General features: G+C 34.8%; 1 protein-coding gene across 1 annotated transcript; it reads right to left on the bottom strand.

The window, feature by feature from the left end:
- Positions 1 to 1,164: 1,164 nt before the first annotated feature.
- Positions 1,165 to 27,114, bottom strand: LanB2 (laminin subunit gamma-1). The gene is made up of 28 exons (XM_065370639.1): positions 26,612 to 27,114; positions 26,250 to 26,520; positions 16,776 to 16,893; positions 16,501 to 16,687; positions 13,113 to 13,243; positions 12,797 to 12,978; positions 12,517 to 12,705; positions 12,202 to 12,427; positions 11,995 to 12,104; positions 11,773 to 11,922; positions 11,506 to 11,675; positions 11,260 to 11,392; positions 8,290 to 8,514; positions 7,783 to 7,971; positions 7,509 to 7,706; positions 7,240 to 7,436; positions 6,950 to 7,165; positions 6,583 to 6,853; positions 6,316 to 6,497; positions 6,106 to 6,236; positions 3,034 to 3,144; positions 2,733 to 2,937; positions 2,419 to 2,656; positions 2,124 to 2,326; positions 1,876 to 2,034; positions 1,680 to 1,797; positions 1,487 to 1,599; positions 1,165 to 1,402 (listed from the first exon to the last, which is right to left on the bottom strand). The coding sequence occupies exons 1-28, from the start codon at positions 26,726 to 26,728 to the stop codon at positions 1,280 to 1,282; spliced, it is 4,863 nt and encodes a 1,620-aa protein (XP_065226711.1). The 5' UTR covers positions 26,729 to 27,114; the 3' UTR covers positions 1,165 to 1,279.
- Positions 27,115 to 27,122: the final 8 nt, after the last annotated feature.

The following is a 27,122-nucleotide window of genomic DNA, read 5'->3' on the forward strand; positions in this document are numbered from 1 at the left end:
AAGTAAACAAGTCCAAGTGAAGTGAGATCAAAAGCTTTCGAAAATTTGTCATTTGAGAAGTAAAAAACCAGGGGGTTCTTTCATCCAGGCCCTTCTTCTGTCGAGCCCTCCAGCTTTCCTCTTTGCCATCCCCTCTCTCGACGGCCCTAATTTCAGAAACTTACAATATTTCCTCATTTCCTCCAGTTTTGGACATGATAAAAAATGTCAGTTGTTCGTGTGGAAAAAGCTGAAAAATCAGTAAAAAAAAATTACTTACTGTCAGTCTTTGCTTTTTGTATTATGTCTTATGGCCACCTGTTGCATTAATTTGACAATATTGACGATATTTTTAACTAACTCGATGATTTTTCCTCTTTTTTTCAGGTAAATGGATTCTGAATTTAATTTTATCGAATTCCTGCTTACTTTGAGATTCAAACAAACACAACAATAGGTAAGAATCGAGTTCATATAGCATTATATTTTGAATGTATTTTCATTTTTATACAGATTTTTTTTTTTAGATTTGCGCTGACGTGTAGGATTTGACAATGTATTTATTTGTCTTCATTTTAAGCTACGATAGTCTGGGTTGAATCATGCTTGGATAATTAGTACCTATCTGGAAATTTTTTCTTCGAATATTTTGAAGGATATTATTTTCGAAACTGAGAAAATAAAATATTTTGGAGCACAGTGGTGTCAATTTTTTGGTCATTATTGTAAAATAAGAAATCTAAAAAAAAATACCTCCAAAATTTTATGAAATTTTTTATTTTTTTGTAATGTCTTCCAAAATATCTCTTTAATGTCGGGGATGATATCTTTCAATATTTTGGACTTTAGTGTAAAAAAATACAAAATATTTTCGAAGAAAAAATTTTTTAACACGAATTTATTCAAAAATAAGCCATTTGCAAATTTAATCGCTCGGATTCAGAATGACTCACAACTTGACTCGTCAATTTTTATTTGCCCAAATTAATTTTCACGCCTTCCACAGAAATTCCAAAACTCTGAAGAAATCGAAGAAATATCACCATGATTTTTTTCAGTCTTCAATAATTGAAAATTCTGAATAAATTATGAGCAAATTTGCAAACACTATAGTCAATTCTCAAGATCTAACATCTCATTCGTTACAAAAAAAAACCTTTATTTTAAAAAAGAAACAACAATAAATACAATAAGACAGTTCTACGAACTTCTGTCTTTGGTTTGATTACATAAATAAATACACATACACGAAAAGAAACACACACATAAATTAAATATTATTAACAAGTAAAATTATCTATTAAACTTCCAAAGTATTCCTTTTGAAGCAACCTTGTGGTAATGCAGCTCGAATTTCATCCAAATTGGCCACTTCTTTTTGTAATCTTTCTAATTCTTCTTGATATAATTTCACTTGTTGCACCTGTAAAAATTTATCGAGCATAATATGCGTTCAATCTTGAGCTTTTAAATGTTCATAATTTTATTATTTAATGTTTCAACTCACCTGAACATAGCGAGCTTTTTTAATAACTTGCAGCTCTTGATCGATATTCGACTCGTTAAATTTCTTTTCAACATTTACCAATTTTTCGGCCAACTTGTTCAATGAAGAATCGTCTAAAAAAATGAGAAAGAATTAGCTTCGAAGAATTAGCTCGTGAAAATTATTCGAATTAAAATTGAAAATAATTCCTTACCTATGTCTGGTAAATTGGCTAATTCTTTAACGATATTGTTAATATCGTCGACTGATTTCTGGACTTGTTTTTTCACTTCAGCGGCATTAGTCTTTGCTTGACTGACTTTCACCTTTGCCTATAGCGAAAAAAAAGTCACACGAATACAAAATATAATCAATTCAAAAACGAAAAAAAATTATCATAATCAACGAACCTCGGAAATGGTATTATGATCTTTGGAAGCCTGTTGTTTCAAATTATTTATTTCATTCGAGGTTTCCGATACTCTGCTTTTAATTTCGTCTATTTTTGGAATTAATTTGCCCTGATCCGATAATGTTTGTTTGGCACTTTTTTTGATTTCTTGGGCTTCCTGAAAATAAATCGAAAATATTTACGTTTTTACCTACTTTGGATTCCCCCCCCCCCCCCAAAAAAAAAAATTCATGATTAAGTAGGTACCTCCGATGCTGGTTTCGCGTATTTGCTTTCGGCATCTTCGGCGGTAGCTTTGGCATTCTGAGCGTCATTCTCGGCTTGATTGACGGTATTCTCAGCTTTTTTGATTTTTGCTTGCGCTTCTCTCGTTAATTTCTCAATTTCTGGTATCTTAGCGACGGCTGCTTTCGCTTTATCTTTATTCTCTTGTACGAAATTATTGAATCCTGTTTAGCAAATAAAAATGAGTAAATTTTGTTTGAAAAAAATCCATATGTTAAAATGACCTATAATAGGTAGATAAGCATATTGAAATTACCCTGCAACGTGGTGTAAGTTTGCTCAGCCTCTTGTAAAGTTTTATCTCCGAGCTTTACTGCTTCCTCAGCTCTTTGCAGAGCACTGTAAGCGTCATCGAATAGATCATCGGCGATCTGCTGCTGGTCGTTGCTTCTTTGCAGAAGGGTCTCAGCGGAGGCGATTTCGTTATTTACTTGTGTCAGTAGTTCTTTATTATCGTCCAGTAATTTATCAGAAGACTGCTTGTTCTCATTCGCCTTGAAGGAAAAAAATATGGAAAATTAGTAAATGGCGAAGAATTGACCAGAATGTGAACAACTTGGGCAACTTTACCAATTTTGTGAGGTTCTCGGCATTCGCCTTTATACTGGGAACATCGACGGTAGGTACAGAAAGACCGTAAATATCTCCATAAATCGTCAGGGATTCGTTGTAAGCGACGTTTACTTGATCAGCGGTTTCGTTAATTTGAGAAGTTAACGATTTCAATTTTTCGTCGGTGAATACAAGTCGAGATTTGAGAATTTGCAATTCGGTGCTGTAATAAAATATCGTCATTGTGAGTAAAAATTTGCGAAGGAATATCACCAAGAGTAGCTGAGAAATATTTCACGAGTAATAATAATTTCAAGACCTTATATTTTTTTGTTTTTGAATCGCTTCTACAGCTTTGTTGTAGGCTTCGTTGGAGATATTGGCTGCTGAATCGGCAATTCCTTTCAGTTTTTCGGCTTCCTCTTCCAATCTGAAATATTATAGAATAAAATTCAAATTATTTGCTATTTTTTTTCAAAAGTGGGGGAGTGATTGTGGCTGAAGAAACATTTGCAGGAACCGTATCCAGAAAATGATTAAATTTTTGAACTCAGTGCTCTCAAAAAACCCCTACAAAGTAGGTAAGTATTACGTATCAGATGTCATTTTCGATTTTTCAATTCGGAAGGAGGGGGAGGGGGTCTCAGTGACAAAAATATTAAACATGTGAGAATTATTTCTCCCCCCCCCCCTTATCTCATGACCAAAATGGTGAAAAAAATTAACACATCTTCCATAAATACCTACACGTAGGTACATAGGTATATGCAAAATCTTGGAAGCTGGCATATTTTAACCCTTGTAAATCATTTCAAGTTTTTTTGGAGACTCCATCGCATTTTCAGGAAAAATACCCTCCTCAGGAAAAAAATCTCAAACGACATTAAGCTCAAATTAAGCGCATTGACGACTCACTAATCGATTTAGGCACAATTTTCGAAAATTTCTTCGATCGTATTTTCTCAGAATTTTTTAAAAATCAAAACCCTGAAAACTCAGAGGTTTGATGAAAATTTTGGAATGGCTCAAAACGCTATAAAAGTTGTTAAATTAGTCGTTCGCGAACGACTGTAGTCAATTTTTTGCTGATGAGACTTTAAATTGTCAAATTTCATCATATCATTCATGCCTCATCAGTCATCACTCAAGTCATTCGAATGTTCGTCGCTTCATTCGTTCACGAACGATTGATTCACAATTTTTATTAATAAATTAAGAAGCGTTTCATTTTTTTTCTCGTGCATCATTTGATTTGATTTCCGATTCCGAGCCATTCAGTCGTTCTCGAATGATTTGTGATTTCTGAGAAAATCGTTCGCGAACGAATCAACTCCAGTTTTTGTAGGTAAATTTCAAATTTGGTATGACATCAGCTCTGGTTTATTACCTACTCGGTGATTCGTTCATTCGCGAACGATATTTTCACCTTTGAGCAAATCAGTCGCGAACGAATTTAGTCCAGTTTTCGACAATAGGATCAAAACTGCCAAGTTTTCTTATCTTTCATGTTAAAATACCTAAATGTCCTAAATTGATTTTACAGTGATTCATTCGTTCGCGAACGATAATTTCACCTTTGAGCAAATCAGTCGCGAACGAATTGAGTCCAGTTTTCGACAATAGGATCAAAACTGCCAAGTTTTTTCATTTCTCGTGTTAACGTACTTAGATCAATTTTTCAGTGATTCATTCGTTCGCGAATGATTTTTTCACCCGTGAGAAAATCGTTCGCGACCGAAATATTTGGGTACAAATTTTATTGGCAGATTGATGAATATTTCGTTTTGTTTTGTCATGTGCAATGAGATTTTATTTCCAAACGATTCTGCCTTCCTCGAATGACTCATTGTGAACGAGTCGTTCGCGAACGAATGAACTTGAATTTTAGTTGATCGATTTCCAACCTAACGTAATTATTTCCTATCTGGTCTGAATAATTAGTGATTCATTCGTTCAATTCGATTCAAGAGCCCTTTCGGTCTTTCTCAGTTGATTCGCTGATCTCAAGCAAATCGTTCGCGAACGAATTGAGTCCAGCTTTTGACGATTGGCCTAATGCTATAAGCATTTATCATGTCATCTTCACCTAATTTGATCCCTTGATGATTCATTCGTTCGCGACTGATTTTTCTTTTCTGAGACAAATCGTTCGTGAACGAATCATTCACAATTTTCGAAATCAAGAAATCTTTTATGCTGCCTTGTCGTGTGTTTTTGATTTGATTCAAGTGATTCAGTCGTTCTCGAATGATTCGTTGTGAGGAAATTTTTTCGCGAACGAATGATTTTTCATGTTTAATGGCATAATCTTTCATCTGGTCTGATTTACTAGTGATTCGTTTATTCGCGAACGATTTATTCGCTTGCCAATGAATCAATCACGAATGAATCATTTTTCAATATTGAATCTATTCCATGTTGAATATTGATGAATGAGATACAAATGAAATTTTGACTCGCCTTTTCTCACTAAATTTAATTTAGCTGTGATTTATTCACTGATTCAGTCGTTCCTTGCTAATTTTTCAAGAGTTTGTGTTGATCATTCGTGAACGAATTGAGTCCAGTTTTTGACGACAGGATTATAGCTGTCGAGTTTCGTCTTGTCATTTTTACCTTATTTAATTCTTAGGTGATTGATTGATTCATTCGTTCGCGAACGATTTTAGCCATTTGAACGAATCGTTCGCGAATAACTCAAATTTCCATCGGTAGTTTTGAATTTTCTTGTTTGAAGACATTATCTCTCATGTGGTTTGATTTATTGGTGGTTTGTTAGTTCGCGAACGATCAATTCGCCTCTTTGTGAATCAGTCACGAACAAATCATCTTCAATTGAATTATTTATAAATATTGATGAGTGATGAACTGATAAATATGAAATAATATCAAGTTTTCACACGTTCTTTATTTTCTTACTAAATTTAATTCAGCGGGAATTCAGTCGTTCTCGTTCATTTTTTTTTATTTTGCGTAAATCGTTCGCGAACGAATTGAGTCAAGTTTTTGACGACAGGATCAAAGCTGACAATTTACGTCATGTCTCATGTCATCTTTAATTTGTTTTTCTTGGTGATTCATTCGTTCGCGAACGATTGTATTCCTCTGAGCAAATCGTTCGCGAACGATTCATTTCTGATTTTTTATTGATGAAGGAGGATTTTTTTTTGTTTTATTTTAAATTTCCGATTTCATTTCCGAGTGATTTAATGAATAAGACGAAAATGTCATCACCTAAACACATAGGTAGATAGGTACCTACCTACCTACTGGAGATTCGCTTCATATGGAGGGTGAGGGGGGGTAGGATAGAAGTTGAAGAACATTCATCTTCATTCACGAGTCAGTCGAATGTTTTAAACTAGAGAAGAGATATGATTGTGAAACCTACTTCAGAACATGTTGTCGTGCATCACGGGCAATCTGACTCATTTGCTCATTTTGTACTCCTACTTCGGTGCTTTTATTGACAGCTTTAGCTAAAGCAGATCTTCCTTCCGTGTACAAAAGTTGTTCAGCACCCTGAAATATGGTTAATCGTAATTTAAAATACCAAACTTAGCCACTTCGCCAACGAATAAAAAAATAATTTTATTTTTACCGCCAAAGTCTTCTGAGCATGATCGATGATTTGTTCAGCAGCGCTAATATTTCCTTCACTTTGCGAGGCGATACTTTTAGCCAAACTGGTCAGATTGGCGATATCTTTAGAAGCGCTGGAAATTTCATCGAGCTCCTTGTATAATTCGTTCAATTTCCCACTGATCACTTTACCTTCATTATCTGTTCAAATAACGATAATATTTTAAAATGGAATAGGTACATATAAAAATCGGTCATCGATGAATTCGTAGGTATAGGTACTCACTTCCGGTGGCTTTTTTAGCATCATCCGATAATTTCTCCACCTTATTGTAGACAGTTTTTAGCCTATCCTCGAAATCTTTATCAATAGGAATCGATTCACTGGTAGAAATATTGACTATGGTTTGTTCCAGCGATTTCAAATTCGCTCGATGAATGTTTACAGCATCTTGAACTAGATTATAACACGGTGGACAATCGATACAATCTCTCTGACGATCGAATTTATTCTCTTTGCATCGATCACATCGTCGACCTTCGACGTTATCTAAACACTGCACGAGGATTTTCGCAACAAAAAAAAAAAGCTATTAGCTCAGCAATATTCCAAAATCGAGGGTATTTCCCAAGAATAAGGACGTTTTAATTACCGGGCATTGGCCATTAGCACCGCATTGCAGAGATTTCGAACCGATGGTATCACATTCGCAAGGTTTACATCCTTCGGTCGAGAATCCATAGTGGTAAATTAGACAGCTGTCGCATCTCAGGCCAGTTACTCCGGGTCGACAGTGGCATTGTCCTGAATGGATATCGCACGTGTTGTTCAATGAACCGACCGGATCACAGTTACACGATTGGCAGCCCTGAGATACATGTGCAATTATTTTTACGTCGAGTTAAATTAATTATATAAGAAAAGGAAGATCGTAACACGAACTTGTCCACTGTTCAAGTCGAAGTAACCAGGTTCGCATTCGTCGCAGTTGGTACCGATGACGTGAGATTTGCATTTACATTGACCATTCAACTGGTCGCAGTTCAATTCGCCACTGTCCAGTTCCAGTGTACCCAGCGGGTTGCATAGGCACGGTTTGCAATTGCCTTTGCCAGGAGCTAAGGCGTCTCCGTAGAATCCTGGAAGCATAATTCGAATTTTTATAAAGTATTTCTAAATTAAGAAGAGATTTTGGAGAGAAATGAGTTTACCAGGAAGACACTGATCGCAATGGAAACCTCCTGTATTATGAATACATTTCACACATTCTCCGCTGGTTCGGTTACAATTTCCAATAGCATTAGGATCTACGTTCGAGTTACAGTCGCAAGCTTGGCAGAATCTAATTGCTCCATTTTGTCCGGTAGGATCACCGTAATATCCATCGCTGCATACTTCGCATTTCAATCCTAAAAAAAAATCATCAAAAATGAAATAGGAGCACTATTTTTAGAGAATATTCCATCTTCCACTTTTGAAAATCACCTCCATATCCTTGAGGACATTCTAAACAAACGATCGTATCGTCGTCTCCAATTACAGTACAAGCTCCACGATTCGGACAAGGGCAAACTTTGCAATCGAACGGTGTGCCAGCCAGAGCATTGCCGTAGAATCCTCTAGCACACCTGTCGCAATTCTCGCCTGCTGTGTTGTGCTCGCAAATGCATCGACCTAGCAAAATCGTAATTCGAATTAATGTAGGTACCTATGTAAGTATACAGGGTGCCCAGAAATATCGAGCACTCCTAAAAAAGTTTTCTACTAAAATACTTTGGTTGGTCACAGTGAATGATAATAATGATAGCACATGATTGGTTGTTGGACAGGAGAGATAACATTCCACCAATCATATGCATCTATTTCACGTTGCCAACCTATATTTTTAATGAAAAGCTTTCTTTGGGGTGCTCGATATTTCTGGGCACCCTGTATGTACCTACATATATTTCATCTAGAAATACGATTATAATTATGGTTAGAAAGTCTTACCAGTATCGGCGTCGCAGATTTTAGCGTGTTCGTTACAATTGCAAGGAACACAGGTTGAAAAAGCTCCTCCACTTATGATCTCGTGACGTGTGCCAGGTGCACAGGATTCGCAAAATTGACCCACGTAGTTTTCGGGACAGGTACAGGTTTCGACCCAAGGAGCTGGAGTTCCGGCTGCTCCTCGACGAGCGCTTTCTAGAGAGACGTCGTCTAGGAAACCAACACCTGAAAATAAAATAAATTTGAAATATGATATGCTGAAATTTCGACGTTTCAGAATATCAATCAATGGATCGCACAAAGTGAATGATTGATTGCTCTCGGGGAAAAAATCCAAAATTTTTCATTCTCAGTCATAGTTACTGAATTGGATGAAACGAAAAAACTTTTAAAATGATAAATCAAAATTTAAAAAAAAAATAGCAAAAAAGTTCCTAATTTTAAAAAAAATTGAAAATTCAATTTTTTCAAATTTTGGTTTTACTTTTTGATGATGAAAGAAAGAATTCACTTTTTTTAATTCTTTTCCAACTGGTAGCACTGCCTACAAAGCTGGGCCTTTGGCTAAAATTGTCGAAGTCTCGCTTTTGCCAAAGATAGCAAAAAGCCTCTTCTTTTGTCAGCGTCGCCAAAGTGATGACTCTTGCCAAAAATTGCTAGAAAATTGTCGCTTATTTGCAAATCCCCAAAGGTCTCGCTTTGATGTCAAAAGTTGCCAAAAAACCCTCTCTTTTTTGCTGAAATTGTCAAAGTTTCACTTTTTGCTAACATTTTCCAAAAAAAGTCACGTTCTATCAAAAAGTTGTCAGAATGGCTCACTTTTTCGACTGACAAAAATTTCAGAAAAGTAAATGGGCCTATCAATTTTTTATCAATAATTTCCAAAAGCCTTGCTTTTCACCAATTTGCTCCAAAATTTTTCTTTTTTTTACTTAAAAATAACAAAAAATAATGAAAAATTTCATTTAAAACTTTTAAAAAATTGCTCGAAAGTCTGGCTTATTTACAAAAGAAGCTCTGCATTTACCAACATTGTTAGAATCTTGCTTGATTTGTTTAAAATTACTAAAAATTCTTAATTTCAAGCTAAAAATTGCCAAAAAGTCTCGCTTTTAACCAAAAAGTTGCAAAGTACAAAAATTTGGAGAAAATATCATTTTTTTTTCAATAATTGTCAAAAAAAAGTCATGCTTTTTGATCAAATTGTCAAAGTCCCAATCGAGTTGCATTTTTAGATTTTAATTGGAACAATTATAATTGTAATGATCCGGCTTACTCTTTTTTGGTAAAAATTAAGAACGAGCCCCGGATTTCTTTTAATTATTTCTCAATTTTAAACAAATCGTTCGCGAACGAACGATGCAATCTTTCAACTATATTGATGTAAATCTGAGCGAATCGTTCGCGAACGAATTAAGTAGAATTTTCGGCCATCGAATTAAAACTGACAAGTTTTTTTGTCATGCCTTCTGAACCTGAATTGATTTTCGAATTTTTTCATTCGAGCAAATCACTCGCGAACGAATCGTGAACAAATCATCTTCAATTCGTATTAGTTGATGTGCATAAAAATGTGAAATTTTGATAGGTACGCCTTTATCTTTATTTAAAGAATTAAAACTTTGTAGCGATTCAGTCGTTCTTGGTTGATTTGGTCAATTTCGAGAAAATCGTTCGTGAACGAATTGAATCCAGTTTTTGAATCCAGGTTTTGAGGCTGCAAAGTTTTATCATGCCATCGTTACCTAATTCGATTTCGATTCCTTCATGATTCATTCGTTCGCGAATGATTCTTCTCCTTTGAACAAATCATTCGTGAACGAATCATCTGTAATTTTTATTTATGAATGAGTAAAATTCGAATTTTTCCACGTCTTTGTCTACTAGATTCAATTTAGTAGTGATTCAATCGTTCTCGAACGTAACTTGTTAATTTTGAGCAAATCGTTCGCGAACGATTTGTGCCCAGTTTTTGGCAAAAGAATCGAAACAGTCAAGTTTTGACGCATTGTTTTAATCTAATTTGATTTTACAGTGATTCGTTCGTTCGTGAACGATGATTCTCATCTGAACAAATCATTCGTGATTCGTGAACAAATCATCTGCAATTTTTAAAACTAAATTTTTTTTACATCTTTGTCTAATATGCTTGTTTTAGTCGTGATTCAATCGTTCTCGAACATTATTGATTTTGATCAAATCGTTGAAACAGTCATGTTTTGGCGCATTATTGTAATATAATTTGATTTCACAGTGATTCATTCGTTCGTGAACCATTTTTTTTTCTACGTTTAAGCTAATCGTTCGGGAACGAATCGTGCCAAGTTTTCGACGATAGGAGTAAAGCTGTAAATTTGCATCATGCCATGTTTGCATGTTTTGATTTCTCAGTGATTCGTTCGTTTGCGAACGATTTTTATTTCATTTTTTTCCCATGTTTTTGTGCCCTTTTGAAGAATTTTTGAATACTTACGCCTATCGCTAGTGAGGTGAAAAAATTTCAGATTCTAATGCTCAATGGTAATGAGAAGAACATGACATTCCAACCAGTAGAGAAAATTTTATCACCTCCTCTCATAACGCTTTCTCCCTCCCTCCAAAAAATCCCAAAAAAGCTTTACCATAGAAAATTTTAGGAACTAAATTTCATTTCATCAAATTTTGAAAATTGTAATTCAGCTCATAAAAAATTTTAAAATTTGATCCAATGTAAATTACTGGAATTTTTTCTACGTCCAGTTTTCGAGCCCTCCCACACACTTTGATGGTGGTTTCAAAGCATTCTGCGATCTCTGGAAGATTTTGGTCAAATTCTCTAAGTTTTATAAAATTTCAGTCTCAGGAGGAGATTTTTTTTTTTAATTGAGCCCAAAATTATGGAAAAATTCGTATGAAGGGAGTTTAATTGATAAAACACTGAAAATAGGTAAATCTAAATATAGAGGGGAAAAAACGTAAAAGTGATCTTACCCTGAGGCGTATATGTTCCTTTAATCTTGATGGCTGTCAAGTTGGACAACAGAGTGATGAATTCTCGAGAAGAGAGACGAGGTTGCCAGCCATAATCCGGGTTCTCGTGCAGTTTGAATTTGTACAGTTGTAACTAACAAAAAATAGAGAGAAATGCTCCAAATGAATAAATCCTCATTTTCATATAAAATTGCAAATACCTAACTAGAAATTTTCGTTTACAAAAAAAAAACCGAGCCAACTTACAGAAGTACCAGGTAAATTGTTATCTTGTCCAAAAATTGTCCTAGAGACGGTACGACCAGCGCCTTCCAGAATAATATCGGCAACCGAAGGTACAGCCGAGTTATCATTTATACGCAATTTGAATGACAGGTCGTGATTATAACTTGCTCTCTGGTCTCCCAAGAATTTTTCTGAAAGTAGAATTTTCTCATTGATTATTATTACACTTCTGTAAAAAATTGATGAGGCTGAGTTATGAGTATGAGAAAAAAAAAAATGAGACATTACCAGAAGCCACAAAATATACAGGTTCGGTGCTGGGAGAAGCGACCTCTAAAGCTTGCACGTATGAGTTGTAATTTACAGTGGCGCCGTGTCCGCCAACGAATTCAGCTTTCCATTTTTCATTTCCACGAATAAAGTTGCTTTCAAGGGTAACTGAAACAGAAATCAGACCATTCAGTCACTTCAGTTTATCTATTAAACATCATAATGCGTAATAAAACATACTTTTCGAATATCCAGGAGTCGATTGACAAATCGAAGAATGCCCGAAACAGAAACAAGGAGTACAACCGAACTCATTCGACTCGTCCAAGTTGAAATATCCCGGTTTACATCTAGAAATCGAATCCACGTTGAGAAAAAAATCATCCAAAAAAAAAAAACAATCCATCGCAAAAAAAAAACCACGAGCAGCTCGTTTCTTAGCCATACTTAGAGCATTGATCTCCTTCGACGTTCTCTTTGCATACACACTTTCCCGTATATGGATCACAAGAAGCTTGATTTAGGTAACTACCGGCTATGTTGCAACCGCACGCTTTACATCCACTGGGACCGAAGTCGTAGAAATTCAAATCACACCGATCGCATTTATCGCCGGTTACTCCAGGTTTGCAACTACATTTACCTTCGCTGTTACACTGCAGATTCCACGATCCTGTCAAAAAAAAAAAAAAAAAAAATCATGCACGATAATAAAACGACGAATGGGAAATCAATCGCAGACAGTTGGAAGTTGCGTGTTACCTATATCATTACAATTACAAGGGTAGCAGGCTAATTCGCCGGTAGGTTGGAAGTAATTCAATTTGCATCGTTCGCAATTTGGCCCGTCGCGATTGCTCGAACATTCCAAGCAGTGTCCTCCGTGTCCGGTCAAATTATATAAATCTTTATCGAAATAACACCTTCTGGAGAACCCGTTGCAATTGCAAGCTGCAAAAATTCAAAGTGTTAGAAAGCTGCATTCGTAATTTGATTCCTTGGTGAACTAAAACTTTGTATAGAAATTGTAATAGGTACGTACCTTTACACTCGTGAGCATCTTCTTGAGACGCACGTTGCCAAGGAGCGTCGTTGTAAAACGGAAGACACTCGTTGCAGTCAGGTCCAGCAGTGTTGTGTTCACATCGACACGTGAATCGAGCAGCAGCATTACCTTGACCAACGCTTTTAATACAATCGCTAGCATGACCGTTACATTTGCATCTGAAATAGGTTCACAAGATCGTGTTTGTGAAGAAGAAAAAAAAGGAGCAAAAAGCAATACCAAGCCACGCGAGAATACCATAAAGGTTTATTTAATCGATATAGGTACATGTAGTACAGAAAAGGGCACTCACCTGGCACCGACTGATAGATCTGAAATGGCGTAGAAGTACGATTTCAGTACTTTTGGATCTTTAAAGATTTCGTCTCCGAAGGTGTTCAAACGATCCAAGGTGATACGGATGTCGGTTGCTGAAACCCATTCCTGTTAAAAAGCACGCATAAATGAGTCAATTTTGATCAACATTAAGGTAGGTATGTGTAGGGAAGAAAACTAAAAATATATGGAGGAGGGTTTTGTCGATTTTTTTTGCCTTGAATTTTTATTGGTGGAAATGTAGGGTATAGAAATTTATGATTTTTTTTTCAAACTGATGTGAAATCGATACTTTATGTTTCCGTGGTCTACGAAGGTGAGACTATATTAATGGAACTGTTTCAAGCTACAGTTTTGAAGCCATATTTTGAGGCTATTTGAAACACGTTTGGTTAGAAGTCGATTCTAGTACATTTTGAAACCAGTTTTTTATGTAAGTAGTGCACAGTATTATGTTTTAGAACCGTCTAAAAACTGTTCAGTGACCTTGTGTGTCCAGAACCTCGGGTCAATGACCTTAAGAAACTACACGTGCGGACAGACAACCTTGGGAAGCCATCCAGATCGGTTAATAACCTTAAGAAGCTAGATAGGCAAACACAACACAGACAGACAGGTCAATGACCTTGAAATGTCAGACATGAATACCGACGACCTTGAGAGGCCAGACAGACAGTTCAATGACCTTAAGGGGCTGGACATGAATATAGACGACCTTGAGAGGCCAGTCAAACAGGTTAATGACCTTAAGAAGTCAGTCAGTCTATGAGGTAGCAGACAACTAGAAAATGAATGACCTCGAAAAGCCAGACAGACGGGCCAATGACCTTGATAGACGACATGGGACGTCAGACAGATGGGTCAATGACCTTAAGAAGCCATACAGGTTGACATACAGTCCAACAAAGCAAGCCAGGCGGGTCAATGACCTTGAAATGTCAGACAGGAATACAGATGACCTTGAGGGGCCAGACAGATAGTTCAATGACCTTTAGAGGCTAGATACGACTATAGATGACCTCGATATATCAGGCTAACGGGTCAATGACCTTAAGAAGTCAGTCAGTCCACCAGACAACCAGAAAACGGACGACCTGGAAAGACCAGACAAACGGGTCAATAACCTTAAGAAGCCAGAAAGGCAAACACAAGACAGGCAGACAGGTCAATAACCTTGAAATACCAGACAAGAATACAGACGACCTTGAGAGGCCAGAAAGGCAGTTGAATGACCTTATTGGGGTAGACATGAATATAGACGACCTTGAGAGGCCAGTCAAACGGGTTAATGACCTTAAGAAGTCAGTTAGTCTTCCAGGTAGCAGACAACTAGAAAATGGATGACCTCGAAAGGTCAGACAGGCGGGTCAATGATTTTGATAGACGACCGTGGGACGCCAGACAGATGGATTAATGACCTTAAGACGCCAGATAGGTTGACATACAACCCTACAAAGCAACACAGACGAGTCAATGACCTTAAAATGTCAGACAGGAATGCATATGACCTTGAGAGGCCAGACAGACAGTTCTGAGTTCAATGACTTTCAGAGGCTAGACACGAATATACATGACCACGAGATGCCTGCCAAATAAGTCAATGACCTTAAGAAGTCTGCCAGTCCATCATACAACCAGAAAACTGATAACCTCGAAAGACCAGACAGGTGGGTCAATAACCTCGGTATAGACGACCTTGAGAACCCATATATATGAGTCAATGATCATAAGAGCCCAAACAAGCAGGCAGATGACCTTGAGAAGCCAAATGGGTGGGCCAATGACCTTCAGAGGTCATTCAGAAAGGGCATTGACCTTAAGGGAACAGACTGACAGACGACGTTGGTAAGTGAAGAGACTACATAGGGAGACAGAGTTATTTTTTTGGATTTCCTCAGTTGCAAAAATGATTTTTTCCAAAAGCGAAATATTTGAGGAGGAAATATCTTTTCAAAATACTAGTTTACCAATGAAATGAGCGATTTTTAAATTCAGAACCTTATTCAAAAGTGTCTAACAGTCCTTCAAGTCCTGCAAAGTCCTGCTTTTTGCCAATGAGTGCTGCAAGTTCTGCAGTCGTCCTGCTTTTTTTCAATCAGACTTCAAATTATCAAATTAACTTTTGGTCTCTCTTCTCTCGAGCTTGTTTGCTTTCTTTTTTCAAGTTTGATTTTTTTTTTAAATTATCGTTCAAATTTTAAAGTTTTAAAGAAAAAATGATAAACATCTTCATCCATCACACAAGGAAATATTGTTTTTATAACCTTTCAAAATATTAATTTTCGAGAGCTTTTGCCCTTGCTTTGCCAGGACCAGATTGTTCTCTCTTTTGTTACTGAAAAATTCTTAATTTTAAGGAGAAATGAGAATTTTTATACTTTACATGAATATTATGCAAAATAATAAAATTATTAATAAAACTCGCCGTTTTATTTCGAAAAATTGGTAGGTATGTTTTTTCAAAATTTTCCACTTACTTAAATTTTTTTCAATTTTTTAAGTTTGTCATGTTGATAAAAAATTTTTATTCACCTAATTTCATCCCATTAGTAAGAACCTTAGAGGTGAAAATTAAATCGAAAATTGAAATGATAAAATTATATTTTTAACATCCACTTGCTTGACAAAAAATTGTTAGAAAAGCGAATAATTTGAATGTAAAATTTTGCCTGAAATCTCAAGTGTTTCAGAAATGTCCTGCTAAAGTCCTGCTTTTTCATTTTGAAATGTTAGACACCCTGCAATACGAATAGGTATAGTTTTTGAAACTTGACTATTTTTTCCAAAGCAGTTTGGTATAGGGGGAGGGACTAGAGCGAAAAAGCACGATTTTTTAAAAATAAAATTCCTCTTATTTGTGGGACTTTATCCTCCAGGGGCACCTCCGAATTGAGAGATTTTTTCTGGGCGATTTTCAACTCAATAATTAGGTATGAAGATTTTTAATGATTTGCTCAAAGTCCTCCCAATCATTTAATTTTTTTCGCCATCCTAATGTGAAATTCCTATCATTTAGACTTTCCTTGTAGAGTAGACTTGGCCTTCATTTTACGTTTGTTTGATCACTTTTTCTTAAGCCTTGTACCTATGTATTTTTTCAAAAATTCGTCCTGTTTTATATTTCATAAAACGAATTTTTGAGAGAAACCAATGGTCCCACGAATAATTTTTTAGGGACAGGGGCGTTCAGGAAAACGACGTAATATTCGTAAAATAGGTTCAGTTCAGTAGGTAGCCTACCTACTTTTATATTTTGATTCATTTGCCCGAATATCTTCTCACTCCAGCTCGTGATTACCCAACAAGCAAAAAGCTCACACTAATCACCAATAAAACTTTCATCAAGAATATGCAACTCAACATACCCAGAATTCCGGCCTAATATCATATTCGGGCGCTGACGGTCTACCCTCCAACGTGGCAAATGGAATAACACCATTGGTTAATGGAGACACGTCTGAAAATTCTGATGTACAAAAGGCCTTCGTTTCATCTTCTCCTCTTCGAATATAATTCAAATCTGGTAAACTGTACATTTCTGTACAATTTGCGCTGAAATATATGCAAAAATATGCAATTAATTTGGGCTACCTATTTGAGTTTGATGAACTATATAGAGTGAATTTATAAGAATATCAACCTGTAATATTGTAAAGCTATCCATGGCCCGTCTTCGGTGGTTTTTTTGAATAAAGCAAAACTATGAGGTCTGAGTGATTTGAACACAATATGGATGAACGTAATATCGAACGCTTTGCCTGAAACATCATTAAAATATACCCACACTGTAAATAGATTATCGAGAAAAAAAAATATATTACCACGTTAACCATATTACTTTGAATATTTTAAAAATAACCCAGACCCCTTTCTTGACGAAATTCATTGCAGTGTAGGTACTCGACACTCGTGAATGTATTCGTCTATATTTTATGTTCGGAGTACACGAGTACGTTCGAGTATTTCAAAGCTCGTTAAAAATTAACCAAAACATCGTCTTCTAGATCCACATTATCCACATATTCGTAGAATAGTCTGAATCAGTTCGAGCTTTGAAATATTGCTACGAAACAACCAACATCGATAAAACACCAGGAAACGGACATCCCATCTTATCAAATATTCAATATTGCACACAATCGTAAAAGAATCGAGATTACAGTCCAAGTGAAATACACAAATTAACAACTATGAACGATACATCCTCATCTCACCAAACAATAACCTGAACTTGAGCCTAACATAAGCTGTCAATTGCTCAAACAGGTTGATTATTGTGAATTCAACGCGAATGACTTTTTGCCAGCAACCGGTTCGAAATTCTAACATTGGCCAAAGATCACCCTTATATAATGGGAAAAATCTTCGGTATTTGTTTCATCTCATCACGACGACGTAGAATGAACCACCCTACAATGTAGTTTTGTTCTCATTTTCTCATCTGGAAATGGCTAACATGTGCAGTTGAAAGTGCCACCCACTGATTTTACCGACACTTCTTTTTCTTTCAAAAAAGATAGGTACTGTAATCTTAGGATGTTATCTACTCCGTGTAACCAAAAACATATGTGGCTGTTCTTCTATACTAATCTTCGTTCGGTGTATTTTTAAACCACTTTTTGTACCGAAAAAGAGAATCTATTTAGTGGACTTGTTTGAAAGGAAAAAAAAAACACAATTTATTCAAACAATTCGTTGATTTTTATGTGTAGTTACAAGAATTTCGAAGGTACCTACTTACGAGATTACGTCATTTGATCGAGCTATAGACAAACTAATACCTACATAATACTTTTTAGTTAAGGTTGTGGATTCTTTATCGCACAATGTGTTTATCAAATGTAGAAAGGTCAAAGGTTAAGATATATAATGTCAAGTACCCTGATTCCCAGGAATACGTAGTTCTTTGATAATTTTTCTAAAAATATGAGCCATTGGATCTTTTTTTCTCTTCGGCGAGGTAATTAACACACACGAGCTCGTTAATTAGTAACGAGTGCGATTTTCGAGTACTTAATTCATGATTTGAGATTTTGAATGTGATTTTTATCAATAGAAATACGGTTGGCAAAATGTAAAGGGAAAGAACCGAAAATGATTCTAATGAACTTCAATAAATGAGGTGGTATTTTTTAATGAAAAAAAAAATCAGTTTTATGAGAAATTTGGCAACAACTCAGAAGATCAAATTGAGTTACACGTTTTTTAGGGGAGAAAAAAAAGGAAATCCAAATACACCAATTACTTACGTGGTTATAAAAATATTATAGGTAATTAGATAAGTACCTACAATTACTCACATGACGGAGACCTACTAACAGGAAAGGGCGGAAATAACCATAAAGATGTTGTAGGATGACTGAAATAGGCTTAAGTTATGTCTAAAATTGAATCCTCATCGAGCAATAAAATTTGAATAAAAATCAATAGGTTTCAAAAATATAATTTTTCACACCATTTTGAAATTTATTATTGTAATCTATATTTTTTAATGAAAAACTTTCTTCGGGGTTCACGATATTTTTGCACACCCTGTAGCTCATAAAAAATGGTTTGAGTTTCCTGAAATTTCTGGAAAATTGCATGAATACCCAGATAAAAAAATCGATTGGATTTTTAAGACTCAGAAAAAAATCATTTATGATCACATTTTAATCAAACAGTCACATTCTTTCGAAGAGCCATTTTGATACCAGTAGGGAAAATAGTTATTTTGGGGCCTCAGCCTTCCCAATAAACTACTTAAAATGTATTATTATTGGATTTTGAAGCTCACTTTTGACATTTGAGTAAATATATAAGTAGGTATATTTCTAGGGCCTTAATTTCTTGTAAAAAATTCTGCTAAACCCCCTTGAAATAATTTTTTTTCCATACCATTTATTCTTATTCAGAATTTTTCTTATTTTTTTCCAAAAGTCAATGTTGATTTCCAAAGCTCAATTTACAAGTACAGACGGAAACAAAAAGCCAAGTTGATGAAAATTTTTTCTAAAATTTTATCAGCTGAAAATTTTTTTGATTGTATATCTCTATTTTTTCAAGAGACTGGGAAAAATGGGAAATTTATTGAGTGCAAATGTGAAATTTCATTCCCTTTTTTCAAAAGCTCTGCAGAAAAAATTTCCACATCTCAATAAAATTGGAATAAAACAAGCTAAAATAACGCTGGGATTTTCAATTTTTATCGTATTTCCTTGAAAATTTGTTTGAACTGAAAAACTGACACTGTTCTTGTGCAGCATCAGAATTTCCAATGGAAAAAATTTTCATTTCAGGAGACTCCCGGACTCGTATGGAAACAAGGTGTTTACAGGTAGGTATAGTGAAAAAGTAGTGATTTTCACTTTTTCAGCAATTCTGCTTGAAAGGTAGTAAAAAATGAAAAAAAGCGGGAAATCCGAATTTCCACACACGTAAAAAAGAAGGTCTAAAAATCACTACAAAAAATGAAAAAAAAATCCTTCATCTTTCATGGTGTTTGAAAAAATTTTACTCTCGAAATTGATTTCAAATTGATGAAAACGTATAAATAATTACAATGTGAAAAATTTCAAAGTCCAACCCAAAAAAAGACGGTTGGGGGGGGGGGTGTTTAAAAATATTTTGGAAGGTAGGTACTGATTTTTTTTTTGAAAGGTAGTAAAAAAGTAGTGGTTTTAGATCCACAAATTCTTGTAGACACCCTGGGAAAGAATATCAATTTGAATTTTCGATTTTTTTTTTAAATTTAGGAGGTTTTCAATATTCTTACATTGAAATGAGAAATTATTTACTTCGCAGTCATTTTTTAATGAAAAAGGTCCAATTATTACCAATTTTTTCTAAAATTAAAATTCCAAAATTGAAAACCCAAGCATCACTTTACGCTATTTTATTCCAATTTTGTTACGATGCAAACATTCTTCTTTGCGATGAGCTGTCGAAATTGTTGAAAAAAGGGATTGAAATTTTGGTACATATTTTGACCATTAAATTTTTCCTCTACGGATTTTTTTAGTAAAATCGAGGAAAAATATTTTTTTTAAAATTCAGCTGATATAATTTTACAACAAATCATCAACTTGGCTTATTGTTTCTATATCTGGATCTGTAAATTTGTCGTGGATAAAATCAACTTAATCTTTTGGAGAAAATTTAAGAAAATCCTAGATTTCCAAAAAAAATTAAGTCATCTCTCAAATTAAATTTTTTCTTCAAATATCCTAATCTGATTGTTCAATGTGATTGTTCAGTTCAACTTCTCTCATGAAAATTCGTGAAATTTAATATCGAGAATTGAGATTTTCTACGCCATAACCGATCAGACTTTTTTTTTTTTTTTCATACAGAAACAATTTTTTAAAAATATTTTGAACCAAAATCAGTTTTCAAATTTTTTTCCGGTCAATTTTTTAAAAAAAAATATTCATATTTTTTCAAAACCAAGGAGACTATAAAAAGAAAACTTTTAGAAAGAGAAAAAAAGTAGAATTTATTTACCCAATTTCTTCGAATCATTTTCCATAATGTTCTCCAAATATTCCAGAAATCAGAAACCCCATCACTCAGAAAAAAGCTCAAAAAATCAGGAACAAGATGGAAAGACTCCCAAATCTTGACTTTCTAGGGTTGCCATTTTTAAAAACTTTACAAAAATTCAGCAATAATTTACCATCAATTTCCAGGGTATTTAACAGGTAACGAAAGTAGTGAAAATGTCGTGAGAAGTTAGTCAAAAAGGTACCTCTAGTGAAAAAATGAAAAAATCCAATTCAGCAACAAACAAAAAACCTTCAAATCATAGTCTCGAATATAAAATGCAGCAGAATATTGATTTTCTTTATAAAAAACTAGAAAGGTCGGTATGTAAAATAGAATTTTTTTTGTTATTTTATCACTAATTTTTAGAATTTAGTTTTTAATGCGTTCATTTGTATTGTGTTTATTTTTATAATTTTGATTAAAATTAAAAAATACTAAAATATTTAAATTTTTTTGAAAATTTTCCTGTGAAAAATTGACTTTGTTGATTTTTTTTGTGTGTGGTTGAGAGGGGGGAGGGGGAGGGGATTGAGTGGAGGGCTTTTTCAAAAAATTGTTTGAAAAAAGTTGTGATTTTTTCAACAAAAAAATTCCCTTACATTATAGATACCATGATTTTTTAGAAATTCACCGAAATCACTTGTAATTTTCCCATAAGTTACTGGTAATTTACTTGAAGTCATTACCTTTAATTTACCAAAAAAAAAGAGTAGATATAGTAATTCACCAGAAATTATCAGTCATTTATCAGAAATTACTTAGATACTCATTTACGAAAATTTACCAATAATATTTCCTCCACCTACTACAGTTTTTAAAACCATAGGTGAACGGAAGGGTAGGTACTTGAGAAATACTGGATTCATTTTTTATGTCATTTCAAATTTCAGTTAGAAACTCAATAATCCCTCAGATTATAGTAAACCTGCTTTTCAATATTTTGAAATAAAACAGATGCTGAAATTTTGATTGTAACAGGGGGGGGGGGGAGGACACTCTACCACCGAGTCGTCCGATTTTATGAACGTCTTGTCCTCCTCTTCTCCCCCCTTCGTTGCCGGCGACCACGATTTTGATTTATGTGTCTAGCTGACTTCAATATTTTGGCTTTCATTTTTTATATGTACCTGGAGTCCTATAGACCTACCTACAGTACAGAAATACGAGTAGGTACTAGGTATGAATATGATCACGTGAGTTATTTCTATTCGTGTTGTTGAAATAAGTCACAACGTCTATACACACGAGTATTTAAAGGATTAGAACGGAGGGGGTGGGGTATTGTAACTGAAATCCGTCTATTAATTTGTGCTGCGTTTGCATTAAATAATGAAACGCAAAATAGGCTACAAAAACTTGCAATTATAATATGTAAGTAAGTGTACCTAGTACTAACGATGTTACAAACGAATCGACACTCGAGAATCGAGACTTGAAAAGCCATTACCCATTAATCATTTAACCAATAACCATATGCTGATCGTATATTTTTTACTTCCGACGTTTGTACCGTAGCTTTTCATGTTCTTGTGTCAGCAGTGAGGATGTATGCGTTTTGTAAGTTTACCACATACCATAGGTCAGTTATTCCCAAAATGCAATTTCGAACAGGTGCATCTATTGCATACTTACAGGTTGAAAACTCCTACGAGAGCTAAGACGCCACCGGTGCCCGGTTTAGAGCGTAAAATAGCCCGAGTGGTTTCGTGATGAGTTAATATTCATCCGTTTATGCGGCTACCGGTTTTGAAAAATACCTGTAGCGTAATATGTAGTAGTAGGTATATATTATGAAGATGATATACGTATTTTCATCTTCATTGAAAATATGCAAATGTGTAGTGATGTTCTGTGTTTTCATTCATATTGTTGTGAGAAATGATGCTCGAATGAAAAGAGATAAATAAAGAGATTCAATTAGGCATACGTGCGAGATGAGATGATCGCGCCTATGCTATAATTTAGATACCACTGAACGGGGTACAGAACATCTGGATCTGGCTATCTCTCAGTCTATATCATCGGTTTCTTTTTCTTTTTCTCTTTTTCTAATGCTCGTCGTCTTTATATATGTACCCTTCTATGTTTGTTTTATCTTTCTTTTTATTTCTCTCTAAACTCGTGTTTTTTTTTCACTCCTCGCTCCTTGTTTCAGAGCCGCAAATAGCGTTTGACGTGATTCAATGTGCCACAATGTGTCTATTCATTGATATAAATGATACTTTTGCTGGACCATTGTTATGGGCATATTGTGCACACGTTTGTGTATCGTATTTTGTTCTGTGTATAGTAGTGTGATGTATGTACCTATATGAGAATGTGTATTGTATACTGTAACCTAATGGCTATTTGAACGAGTGACCGCGAGGTGTTTTGGTGAAGATGACGCAGGGTGTGGGTGATGGGCTTTGTTGAGTTCAAGATGGAATTAGTTTACGAGTGATTTTTTTTTTTTTCATTACCGTCTCGAATTAGATACATAGGTAGGTCTAAGGTACGTATTATTATGTCATATACGATGAGATGCGATTGAAAGTATTTTGCGAAATGGAATTCTATAAGAGATCGTTGACCTTTGAAAGGGCCGAGAGGAGAGGGTGGTGGAAAGCTGGACCATGACTGTGAGTCGCGTTGAGAGGATTTTTTTCGTCATTTTTGGGGTGAAAATAGTGCAAATGAAGAATGTAAAAATGTGGTTTCGTAACATTGAACTTTGATGCTTCTGAAAATGACAGTGTTTTTGAGATTTTTTCAGAAGAAAAATTGTGTTGAATTTTCAGGATCGATTTCCATGTTTTATGATTTGGACAGGAGTGTGTTTTTGAAGCTGGAGGTTTGTCCAAATGTTTTAAGACTATGATCCCTGTCTGTGCTGTCACGTACCTAAACTTTTGAAAACTTGAAAAAAAAAGTCAAATATTTCATAATTATGTCAGGTTTTTGAAAATTTGGAAAAAAATTTGATCAATTTCCATATAAGTATCTGATTTTATTTCTTTTTTTTTCGATTTGATTCAATTCAAATTTGGGTGACTTCGAAGAAACTGCAAAAAAATGCAACTTCTCAGCATTAGATGAAAAATTGGGGGGAAAATGACTGATAAGATTTTTTTTTTTGGTAAATTACCAGTAACTTTCAGTAATTTATATGTACAACTTTCAGTAAATTACTGGTAATTTTTGATCAATTACTGGCACTTTTTGGCAAATTAATGGTAATTTCCGGTAAGACACTGATAACTTCCGGTAATTTTTGGTAAATTATTAGCAATTATTTCTGGTAAATTACAGGCAATTTCTGGTAAATCACCGGTAATTTCCAGTAAATTTCTGGTAATTTTGTAAATTTTTGATAATTACCGGTAAACTATTGTTAATTTTGGGTAAATTATAACTAATTTCCGGTAAAACACTGGTAATTTCCGGTAATTTTTGGTAAATTATTAGTAATTTATGGTACATTACTGTTAATTTATGGTAAATTACTGGTAATTTATGGTAATTTTTAGTGAATAACTGGTAATTTAGGTAAACTTTTGGTAAATTTCTGGTAGATTTGGTAAACCTTTGGTAATTTTTTGGTAATTTTATACATTTTTAGTAGTTTTAGTAAATTTTTGGTAAGTTACAGTAAACTATTAGGAATTTTGTGTAAATTAGTAATTTTCGGTGAACACTGTTAATTTCCGGTAATTTTTGGTAAATTACTGGTAATTTTGTGAATTTTTGGTAATTTTAGTGAATTATTGGTGATTTTGGCAAACTTTTGGTAAATTACTGATAATTTCCTCTTTTCAGTAAATAACTGGTAATTTAGGTACACTTTTGGTAAATTTCTGGTACTTTTGGTAAACTTTTGGTAACTTTTTGGTAATTTTGGTAATTTTTGATAATTTGTGTAAACTTCTGGTAACTTTGGTAAACTTTTGGTAATTTTTTAGTAGTTTTGGTAAATTTTTGTCAATTTCCGGTAAACTATTGTTAATTTTGGGTAAATTATAAGTAATTTCCGGTAAAATACTGGTAACAATTTCCTGTAAATTTTGATAAATTACTGGTAATTTTGGTAAATTTTAAACTTTGGTAAACTTTTGGTAATTTTTTGGTAATTTTGTAATTTTTTTGTAATTTTAGTAAATTATTGTTAATTTTGATAAACTTTTCGTAATTTTCGTAGATTTTTGATAACTTTAATAAATTATTGATGATTAAGTAAAAACTGATGATTTGAGGTAAATTTTGAAGCTTCCAACAAAAACCATATCTTTGTTTTAATATTCTTCTAGGAGAGCAGACTCTTCCACCATTTTGAGATAGCTCTTCCATTTTTGACCCCAGCAAGGAAGATTCTGTTAGTTTACTTATTCATTTTTTTGTATAATCGGTAAAGCTATGGAAATGCAATATTAGACCAATCAAGCATGTGGTAAAAAATTACCAATTGCCATTTCGAGTTACGTTGAAGTAAACTTTCAAAAGTAACCTCTTGAAGCTCATTCAACTACCTGCAATTTCTGCTCAAAATATCTATCAAATCGAATCCTCAAGTTTAATATAGTTTCCAGGATAAAGAAGGAAGGCGTTCTATATGTAGATCTGGCAGTCTCAACCCTTCCCCTTCTCTCATCTACGTTGGAAACCGAAACCCTGATTTTGGAAGTACCGAAAGCGACATAATCAAATTAGGTAATCAATTGATTGAAGAAACAGGAGGACAGAATGAAATAATTGTTGGCTTCTCATATAATACGTAATTTCGGTTTCGAAAATACTCTCTTTCATGCATTAAACGTTATACTTTCACATTTGAACTTGATACCCCCATCTCAACCGGCGTCTTGCAGACTTGCACCTTACCCCTCTCCCCTCCTTCTCTCCTCCCCATCAGTTTCAAATTTCATTTGATGGTGGAAAATTTATTACTCATATCATGTAAGAAACTTTCAACAATTTTCAGTTTTTTTGGAATTTCCAATTTTTGAATAATGGTCGATCTGAGATTTCAATTTTAAAACAAATTTTTAGGTATAAGGACACTTTGAAGACATGTTCCCTACGAAGCTTTGAACAACAGACAGTCATGAATTGATATCTCGAGGTATCCTAATTTGTAGAGAGTTTCAATATTCCAATTTCCATTGCGCCATTTTCATGGAATTTTTTGAAAACTTTAGTAGGTACCTAATCTTAACGAATTCAAAAATCGCTAGAATCTCCTAAATGAACAAGAACAACTCGAATTTAAAAAAAATTTTTTGGTCTCAAATCAGGTAACATTTTGATTATTTTTATGGTTGTGATTTAAATTTTTGAAAAATTATTCAAGAAATGACGTTGAAAATTCACAATATTTCACTTGACCTTTCCTGGTGTTTTTCTGAATTTAAGCAGTCTGAACCAGATCTGTCTAGGCATAAATTGATCTTCGAAATATTTTCATTGACCAAACATACGAGTTAACTTGATCAGATCTGCAATTATTTGGACATTTTCCTCACTCGAGGCAAATCTGCACTCAGAATAATCTCTCATTTTTCCCCCAACATTTTACCCCTATTTAAAAACATCCTCAAGTAAATTCTCGACTCACCGAAATGCAGCGTTAAATTGACTTGATTGGGCGCTTGAATGCCTTCAAACATGGTCTCCGACTGCCACCACGTGCTATCCTTATTACCGCTGTAATCGGTCAGCATGTACGAAGGATCATGTTCGCTGATACTGGAACACCAATCGCATCCGGGTTTGGCACCTTGCGTACTGGTCTGCACGCAGAATTCGACAGGTCCATTCTGGCCACAGGTATTGGTGGCTTCGATGGGTAACCCAAAGGCGGCGTTTATGAATTGGGGGATACATCTCTGCAAAAGTAATTAGAATTTTGATTTGTTGTGGTGTTGTGTTCTTGGTTGGTAGGCATCTACAGGGGGGAGATTATTGGAGTGGTCTTACTTGAGCTTTGCCTTCTTCATTATAACATGGAGTTCCCCTTTCGACTTCGTTATCAGCTCGAACCGTTCTATAAATACAGATCAAACACCACACTTTAAACACTTGAAACAAATACATTTTTAATAAAAACCGCGTATGTATCGATGAAACCGCGACACTTTGAGATTTATCCGCATATCACAGCGACATAGTCGGACCGGCGCGGCGGATTCGAATTTCTATTTATCGCGATTACATAACTTTGTTTTCTCGGTTGAAAATACGCCGAAAAATCGCAGCAGCAGCGATACGCGCGGTTCGAACATCTGTACACAATTAAAGAGTCGACTACTGGTATACGATACCGCCGTCGTACATTCGAGCTTCGAGCCGATGAAGCCGACAAAACACGTAAACGTGCGCTTACGATGTATATACTACCGCATTAGAGAGACCGGAGCCTAGATAAACTATGTGTACTATCGCATCACTAGTACTACTACTTGGCTGCTCGCACACATATCAACTGGTT

This window comes from Planococcus citri, chromosome 1 (assembly GCF_950023065.1).
Source record: "Planococcus citri chromosome 1, ihPlaCitr1.1, whole genome shotgun sequence".
NCBI classification, from domain to species: domain Eukaryota; kingdom Metazoa; phylum Arthropoda; class Insecta; order Hemiptera; family Pseudococcidae; genus Planococcus; species Planococcus citri.